We start from the raw sequence: 9,682 nt of genomic DNA on the forward strand, positions 1-9,682 counted from the left end.
AATAAATAGATAGGTTAGGAGAGAGAACACTTATGTAATGATTAGGTCTAGATTAAATATTAGGTCTAGAAATTTCAAATACATATATAAAGAGAATTGTTTTTAGGAAGGCCTGTTTAAAAATTGATTGTATAAATAAATTCTAAATGTGAATGTTGGCATAATAAAAATTAAGCTTTGATTGAAATTCCAGCTCTATATTGCCTTTACTTATAAAATATTGAATCTTGTTATCTTTGTGAGAAAACTCTAAAATACTTAATAATCTATTCTTCCTGGTTTTTTGTTAGGTTTTTTTGCAGTCCTCTGGATTCTGTGGATTGCATATCAAAGAAAGAGAACAGCCAGCCTCTAGATGAAGCTTCTGTCACAGATAAAGTGACCAATCTCAGTGAGTCAGATTGTCGAGACCTAGAAGGCAGGAAGCTGGTCGATACAAACATAGCACATAATTCAAGTGATCAGGTTCCAAAGGATGTGACTGTATTTGCTGATGAAGAGTCCCAGTCTCTTAGAACCAGCAAATTCACAAGGACTGTTTCACCACCAACTCTGGGAACTCTAAGAAGTTGTTTTAGTTGGTCTGGAAGTCTTGGGGGTTTTTCCAGAACTCCAAGCCCCACCCCAGGCACAGCGTTGCAGCAGTTGCGCAGAATGAGTGATTCCCTTGCTGCTATGCCTGAGAACAATGCAGTGCCCCAGACACCTCAGTCAAAGAGTGATGAGTCTGGTGGTGAGTCTCCACCCTTACATGACGTTGAGCGGTCTTCACAGTCTCAGGAAAGTGAAGAGTTATCATCAAACAGTTTAAATACTTCAAAACTTTCTCAGCCTTCCAGTAAGGATTCTGATTCAGAGGTAAGTCATATCATGAGACCCCTGTTTTTAAATTTATGTGTAAGAAAGAAAAAGGTGTTAATCATACGATTGAGGGAAATGTGCCTACATTATTTAATTATTGGTTATCTTAATTTTTCATTCTGTCTAGAAAGTTAACATTTCATTGATTTGAAGAACTTCTCTCTGTATCTTTCTTTTTTCCAACTCCTGTACATTTAAACCAACTCTACACCACTGTGTGTTCAAGTTTTGGCACGGTTAACACCTAGGCAGAGGCCCTAGGCACAGTGGCACACACCTGTAATTCCAGCCCCTCAGGAGTCTGAGACGTGGCTCAGTGGTTGAGTGCCCCTGAGTTCAATCCCCAAAAAACAAACAAACAAAAACCACCTAAGCAGAATAATCTATAGAATAAAAATTTATTATAAATTTGCTACTTAAATTAATATAAGCTTAAATTCAGATAACATTTGAGACCTTATAAAGAAATGACCCTATTAATGTGAAGTTGTCTGTTAAGTTTTAGTACTTCAGAAAATATATACTTTCGTTTATTTTTATTTCCTGAACTTTACTTTATAATAAAATAAAATAGTAATATCAGTGATTTTATAAAGCATCCTAACCACTTTTTTCTCCTGTATAAAATATCTTTTATTCTGATTTTGATTTTTTTATTTCTGACTTTGATTTGACTAAAATCTCCTAATAAGTACTGCTCATAAAATCCAAGTGACATAGTTTAAAATGATCTGGTGGCATTATCTCAAATTTACCAACATAACATTCTGTTTTATTTTTACTCAAATAATTACCACATTGTAAGAACAATTACAAACACAGTAATATTTGACAATTTGATGTCTGATAATCCTGAATGTCGAATGACATCTAATAAATCAGTACAGCTTATGTTCTTTAAAAAGAAAATATTTAAATTCTCAAAGGAAACTTGAGTTATATTGGGTTCTAGTTGAAGGAAAATACCAAGTTAAAAAGTGGAAATAAATTGTTTTCATTTGAAGAAAGCTGAAATCAAAAATTTATATAATTGAATCATCAGTCTTTCATCTGTAGCATTTTTTAAGCCAAACCCTTGACTGTCTTTGAGACTTCAATATTCTTTTCTCTGTTTTACTTTTTTCATATTGAGTACTGTCCTTACTAGTCTAGAAGACTGTTTCTTTTAATGTGTGTCTCCATTTTAGTGCCATCTTTCTCATTTTTCACGCATACTACTTTTCCTCTTGGTGTGTTTTGAGTACCACCACAATTGCTATCACTTGAACGTTTTTAATAAAACATTACTGTCAGGGAGAATACTTGCAAGTCTGCTGAGCACCTTTGGGGCATTCTATTTCTTTTTATGGTGTGCATCTTTGTTTCACTTTATAAAGTTTTACCCATGTCTTACTGAGTAGCCGTCTTTATCAGCTCACAGACAGAACTCTGCACACTTGTCTGAGCTAACCATTTTTTATATTGACCTGTTATAGAAATATGAACCTTTATCCTCCAAAAGTAAACAAACCAAGAATAACTCATTGAGTCGTCTCTTTTGCTGCCAGATATAATAAATTCCTCTTAGGATAGATTGTTAATTATAGGCATATGTGTATAACCTCAGCTATTTGGGAGACTGAGGAAAGAGGATCACAAGTTCAAGGCTATCATGGGCAACATAGTGACAGCCTGTCTCAGGAAAAACAAAAAATATGTGTCAGTTTGATCATATGACTGTGAGAAATGGAAGTCTTCAGGCTGAAAGTTCAATGTAATCTTAGGATCTTTCTCAGGATCTTTATTGTAAGAAATGGTTTAGCCCAACTGGGCACAGTGGCACGTGCCTATAATCCCAGTGCTTGGGAGGCTAAGGCAGAAGGATCACAAATTTGAGGCCGGCTTCAGCAGCTTAGCAAGACCTTGTCTCAATAAGTAGAAATAAAAATTTAAAAAATGGGGATGTAGTTCAGTGTAAAGTACCCTTGGGTTCAATCCCCAGTCACAAAAATAAGAAAGAAATGATTTGGCCCAGAGTCACCGCTACTGTTAGCTATGAGGAAGAAATATTAGAGTTTCTGTAAGGTACAAGTCAGTGGAGTCTTATTCACTATGATTGTGATGGTTGTTTGAGTATATAATACAGCATAGAGTTCCAGTATTTTTTTTTTAAATCTTGAAAAAGGAAGAAATAAAGCTTTTTGAGTGTTTACTCATCCTTTTTTATTTTATAGTGTTGAACATGTTACAATTTAAAGAAGAGATGTGGAGCTACATTGGTTCAGCTTTTTATAGCTAATAATTTATGAAAACCATTAGTCTAGTATGGGTAAAGCTATAGTATTATAGTAAAAGATTCTAGTTTTATCTGAGTCAGCATTTTGACAAGCTGCTCAAATGTTTCAGAAAAGGAAAAGCCTTCAAAATTTTAAATATGTGTTTTATACAATTTACTTCTCTAGGTGAAACATTGCCTAGTTTCTTCAATGAAACTGGCAACTATCATCCTTTCCATATTAAATTTATTTTGTTTTATTAATTCCATGCCATGTTTTTAGTCTTTTTCTGTGAAATTATTACTGATTTTCTCATCTTATTTTTCTTCCTGTTGAGTATTGGTTAGTTGTCATGAAAATACCACTAGTAAAAATCTAATTTATTTTCTTTCTGATCTGGGGATATAGGAATCTGATTGTAATATGAAGTCACTTGATAATCAAGGTAATCAGAACTATAAGCAGTGTTTATCTCGTTTCTCAAAGAAAGACACACTTCTAAGGAACAAGGTAAAATATTTATTTATTTTTAATTTCAGAAACTATACATGCTTCCAACAAGAAAATGAAAAATATAAGCAAAACTTATAAATTAAAATACTTAAATTGTGATTTATTTTAAAAAGTCGACTTTCTTACTTTCTAGAATAGTATCTGTGCTTAAAGATAGGTATTTAAGGTATTAAGTTGAAACTTCTTTTACAGGTAGTAAGATCTTTTTCCAAGTACTATTATATAATCCTTTTGTAGTCATTTACCCTTAAATTTTTTTTGCTATAGTTAAACAATATTACAACCAAGATCTTTTGGGTAAATAGTTGAGTACATACCCTGATTATCTGTAGGGATAAATTCCATGGAGTGGTATTATTGGTCCCAATGCATGCATGTTTTAATGCTTTGACATGTATTACAAAATACTTCTAAAATCTGTGGACCCAGGATAAGCCAGTTTGTTTTTTTTTTTTTGTAACTTTTCCATTCTTTATACACTCTTTGCCAGATTATGTACCTTCTATTTTATATATCTCTTAATTATACTGAGAATCAACAATAAAACATCAATGGCTCCATATTGTCCACAGAATGAAAATTAACTCTTCAATGGAAATAAAAATGTTGATAGAAATTTAAGTACATAATGCCACATTTGTGCAATGGAAGAACAGGCAACTTATTCAAAATAAAAGTCAGTTCTACATGTGAAAAAGAAAAATCTCTAAAATATATCAATCATTAAGTGGAATCAAAGCAAAGTAATTATTGTGTAGTCTGCTGTCAGTTTTGTGTGCATGCTCATGTATGCAAATAATTTAGTGGATGCACAGAAAACTGGTAACAGCAATTGCCTCTCGAGAGGTAAAGTAGAAATAAATGAGACACATTCCTCTCCGTTCATTTATGACTCTTAAATTTTATGCTAGGTGCAGGTATTACCCATTAAAATATTATGATTATCTCTATAGTAGTCATTTGTAAATAACACATTTTTATACTTTGTTTATGCATTATTTTTTGGTACTGATGAATAAACAATACTTTTAAATTAATTAAAGGTAGTTGCCTAATAGAGTAATGATAACATGAGCATTTAATCTTTAGGTTCCTGGGCTGTATAAATCCAGTTCTGTGGACTCACTTTCCACAACAAAGATCAAACCTCTAGTACCTGCTAGAGTCAGTGGACTAAGCAAGAAGTCATCAAGCATCCAAAAGAGAAATCATCATAATGCTGAGAACAAGCCAGGATTACAGATAAAAATAAGTGAGCTCTGGAAAAATTTTGGATTTAAAAAGTGAGTTGTCTTGTTCCTTGTTCTGAAATAAGATGAGCTATTGTTGTTTTCCACAATTCCAATCCCTGTCTCCCAACTCTCTCTAGTTTCGTGTGAATCAATTTCTGTTTCTCACACCATCAGTTTTCAGTGTGGCTTCTGGAGTCTCTGTTTCACCTATTACTTTCCCAGGCCTTAAATGTCTCAGCCTTCTTTCCTTCTTATTTCTTAGAATTTTAATGAGAAGAAACTTTTAGAGAGAGGGTAAGAGTGCTGTGTTATACTTCCCTAAATTATCATATCTAAAATGGGGAGAATCACAGAGTTTACTTGATGATTTTGCCAGATTTCTAATGTACGTGGTAAGCATTGTTTTAAAATAAATGATCTTTAAAATTGCTACATATTCTTCCTTCAGTGAGACTTCAGAATAAAGCCACAACACAGCATTAATTTATAATTATTTTCTTATACTTTCTCAATAAAGCAAATGTGTGATAAGCTTAATAAATATGTGTAGCGGGGGAGCAAACATGGGGATGATAGAATTAAACTTTACCTGATAGAAGTATTGTCACAGTCAGATGAACTGGTATGAGTAGAAATACTTTTCAAGTATTAGACAATTGTTTCTTATTTTGTGTATATGTATGTCTAATATTAGACTCAGCAACAATTCTCAAACTTTATTTTCAGGAAACCTTTATACAGGAGCACTTAACTATTCCAGAAATGAGGAAGACATTTAACAAAATACTCAATTTTTAAATAACAATAATAAGCCATGTGAACATGCCGTGTTTTTTTATGAAAAAAAAATGCTATATTTTCCAAAACAAAAAAATTTAAAAAGAGTGGCATTGTTTTTTTAAAAAAATATGTAATTTTTTTTTTTTTTTTAGTTGTAGTTGGACACAATACCTGTATTTTATTTATTTGTTTTTATGTGGTGCTGTTGATTGAACCCAGTACCTCGAACATGCTAGATGAGCGCACTACTAGTGAGCCACAACCCCAGCCCAAGAGTGGCATTGTTTTACATTTGCAGATGTTTTTGTGTATGATGTTTTGGTTGAAAAGTATATGAAAAAATATAACCCAACACATATTTGCATTTGGAAAGTGTTTATTTTATTTTACTTTTTAAAAGATTTTTGTTGTTAAGTTGTTGTTGTTGTTGTAGATGGACATGATAAATTTTTATTTTATTCATTTTTTTATGTGGGCTGAGGATTGAACCCAGTGCCTCACACATGCTAGGTGAGCACTCCACCACTGAGCCACAACCCCAGTCCCAGGAAAGTATTTATTAGATAATTGTAAGCTTCTTTCTTTGCCATTCCACCAAATTTCAGTAAATAGTAGTTTTTTTAAGGTTACTTACAACAGACTGTGAGTTCAATATCCATTGATTGTTTGGGAAATACTGGTTCATTGAATTGGATTTTTCTTACAAATACTGACTAATTTCATTTTATAATATAAGGAACAAAATCACAATTAGCAGTCTTAAACATTAGGAAGCTTTCCAGCAGAGGACACAAGTTTTTCAGAATTTTAATTTTTACTTAAAAGTTTGAAATTTATCTGGGCAATGAGTATTGTTACTTATTTCCTTCATGACGATGCTCTCTTTGTTCCTTTGCCAAATACCTAAAAATTGCTGGGCGTTTTTGTTGGTTTTTGGTACCAGTGATTGATTTACACATGCTTTCTATTTTGTCACAAAATATTAAGTATACCAAAGGATTGATATTTTTAAAAATTAGTGATTTTTACTGCTTCATCAAGTATATTCTTGAAACTTTTTCTGGGTTTTTTTGTTTGTTTGTTTGTTTTAGCTGCAAGTGCACAATAATGGAAAATACAAGAGCACTAGCATTACTTAAGAAATTTCATGTCACTGCTTTGAATCATGCCAAGTTGCTGGCCATTTTACCCAGTTCCGCTTTAGCATTAGTACAAATGTCAGCACAGTGGAAAAACAGATAAGGTCTAAAAATTATTATAAAATAATTTCAATCTTACAAACTCCCGGAAAGTGTCTTGAATCTCCATGGCCCATGGAACATATTTGGAGAACTGCTGTTGGAGAGAAATGAAGGGTACAACAGTATTACATGCCTTTAGAAAATAAGACTTACTGGTGTTTAATTTTGTTAACAGGAAACAGAAATATGTAATCTTCATAATAAGATTAATTTGTAAGGACATATAGCTGTCTTTCATTAAAAGCAAGAAAGGGGATAAAAAAAATTGGGTTTAATCATTTGTTATGCTTCACCTATATTGATTCTTAGCCCGACTTGAGAAGAGTCCTACAGAGAAATGAATTAAAATTTCTCTATTGGAATCTTTCTGCCTTAGCTACTATATATCTAATAATGGCCTAGCACCTACATTGAAAGGCAGGAAGGGACTTTAAGAAGAAAAACTCGAAATTTATTGAAAATACTTAGAGGAGAATCTGAATGTGATCCACAATGAGTGAGAGATTATCCATTAAAGGGTTTTATCCTTTCCATAAACCTCTATTTTTTCCAAGTATTTTATTGTCTAATAATCATGACCATAAAAATATCTAATTTATTTTATTGTATTTTGCAGAGATTCTGAAAAGCTTCCTTCTTGTAAGAAGCCCCTGTCTCCAGTCAGAGATAATATCCAACTAACTCCAGAAACAGAAGATGATATATACAACAAAGCTGAATGTTCACATGTTCAGAGAGCAATATTTCAGTAAATTCAGACTACTGGGAAAATCTGATCAATTTGAGCTCCCTATTTGAAGATGAGGGAGTTACCAGCCTGAAAGATTGGTTCTTAAATGCCCCTTTTTAAATACAATACATTTTGTATATTAACTACGTAATTGTTTCTATTGCTTAGCTTTTTATATTTTCATAAGAAGCTAAATAGAAGAGTAATTTAGTCTTTGACAGTTTTTTTTGAAGCTTTTATGTTAACTGGGCAAATCCACTGTAGTTTCTAAAAATCTACAGACTTTTATAATGTCCAATATAAGATAGTAAATGGAAAGCCACAATTCTATATAATCTTTTTGTTATAGAAGAAATCACTTTCTTAAGCCTTTAAATATTTCCACTTGCCTTTCTTGTCTATCCTCAGCATTGAATTGTAAATAAAGCTACTCGGATGGGAGGGGTAGTTGGAAGGGTTAACGGTCATTACACAGATGGAAGGATGCTCTATTATCCCTGAAATTTGGTTGAGTTATGGGTTGACAGTGGAAGAAAATTATTTTCAGCCTCAGGTAAAAGAAACTACTTACATTGTTAATATTCTTAAACTTAAAAATAGCTTCAGTCTTTTTTTTTAAGTGTGGACTAAAAAACACCCTTAAACACTTATTTAAAATTAGTTCCTGAAATAAATAAAATTAGTTCCTGAAATGCTACATAAGATACTAAAGCTGCAGATCTATGAAAGGTACACTCTACAAAGAAATAGGCAGATGCCTAGAAAAAGAATAACCTACACAAGTGAAGATCTGCAATGACAGGAAGTAGAGACATCACTAAAGTATTTTTGATATAGAGCATAAAAGAGAGGGACCGAGAGTATTTTAATTTTTAAATAAAAAATAATATTAAAGAGACCCAGTCTGGAAAAGACCTAATCCCAAGAGCAAAATATTTTAATGCCCTGTGAATGTTTCCTGTTGTAGAACAAATTAAGAATGTGAATCAAACATTTTCTACAAACATCTCATTCATAATGATAACTTAAATGGTAGAAAATGAATAATATACTATAAATCCACAAGGGTTAACAGAATGGAAGAAGAGACATCAGGTATGGAAACTGGATTGGGGGGTAGAGGTAAATGATTTACAAAGAAATGATTTTTTTTTTTTTTTGGGTGCCAAAGGCCAACAAGAGAATTATAGGACTGAGGTTGTGGCTCAGCGGTAGAGTGCTCGCCTAGCATCCATGCAGCACTGGGTTCGATCCTCAGCACCACATAAATATAAAGATTATTTCCACCTATAACTAAAAAATAAATATTTTTTTTAAAAAAGAATTATGCTAGGTGGAAAAAAAGGAGTACCTACTGGATTCCACTTATGAAAAAGGTTTAGAAAACATAAACATAATTAGAAACAGAAAGCATATCAGTGGTTATCTGGGTATGAAGGGTTGGGGGTAAGGGAAGGACCATAGCCAGGCACAAAGAAACTGGGAGGTGATGGATATGTTCACTCCCTTGATTGTTGTTATTAGTCAGCTTTCTTTTACTAAAATAAATAGATGAGCAAATCAACTTATAAAGACAAAAGGTTTGTTTTGGCTTCACTTTCTGAAACTGACAAGATGGCATATTGTGGTGGGAGCACAAGAGGGAGAAAAACCACTCACCTCATAGCCAAGAAGCAAAAGAGTGAGGAAGAGACCTGGGTCCCATAATTCCCTTGAAGGACATGAGGACGTCTTATTAGACTTTACAGTCTCTCAAGAACACCACTGTGAGGACCCAGCCTTTAACACATGAACCTTTGAGGGGCATTCAAGATCCAAACTGTACTAATGGCTTCATGGGTGTATGCATTAAATAGAAACCTGAATTGTTTATTGCATGCCAATGATATCTTAATAAAACCTATTGGGGGGGGGGAGATAGTCTTGGGGAAAACAAGCTGAGTTGTTTGTGGAGCCTCAGATGGAACCCAGCGTCTCACGCACATTAGACTAGCACCCAACCACTGAGTAAGCGCCCAACCCAAGCTGTTATTCTATTCAACACAATAGACTTTCAAGTGTAAAGGGCAG

General features: G+C 33.2%; 1 protein-coding gene across 1 annotated transcript in view; it reads left to right on the forward strand.

Annotated features, from left to right (window-relative positions):
- The window catches only part of Exo1 (exonuclease 1), a 31,045-nt gene extending 23,057 nt beyond the window's left edge, over positions 1-7,988 (forward strand). The window contains exons 12-15 of the mRNA XM_046432473.2: positions 291-858; positions 3,525-3,626; positions 4,719-4,912; positions 7,499-7,988. Of these exons, the coding sequence (XP_046288429.1) occupies positions 291-858; positions 3,525-3,626; positions 4,719-4,912; positions 7,499-7,634 (1,000 nt within the window). The 3' untranslated portion in view covers positions 7,635-7,988. The remainder of the gene's footprint in view (positions 1-290; positions 859-3,524; positions 3,627-4,718; positions 4,913-7,498) is intronic.
- The last annotated feature ends 1,694 nt before the right edge of the window (positions 7,989-9,682 follow it).

Source organism: Marmota monax, unplaced genomic scaffold, assembly GCF_021218885.2.
Source record: "Marmota monax isolate L192 unplaced genomic scaffold, Marmota_monax_Labrador192_F-V1.1 WCK01_AAM20220418_F8-fsc00090, whole genome shotgun sequence".
NCBI lineage: Eukaryota > Metazoa > Chordata > Mammalia > Rodentia > Sciuridae > Marmota > Marmota monax.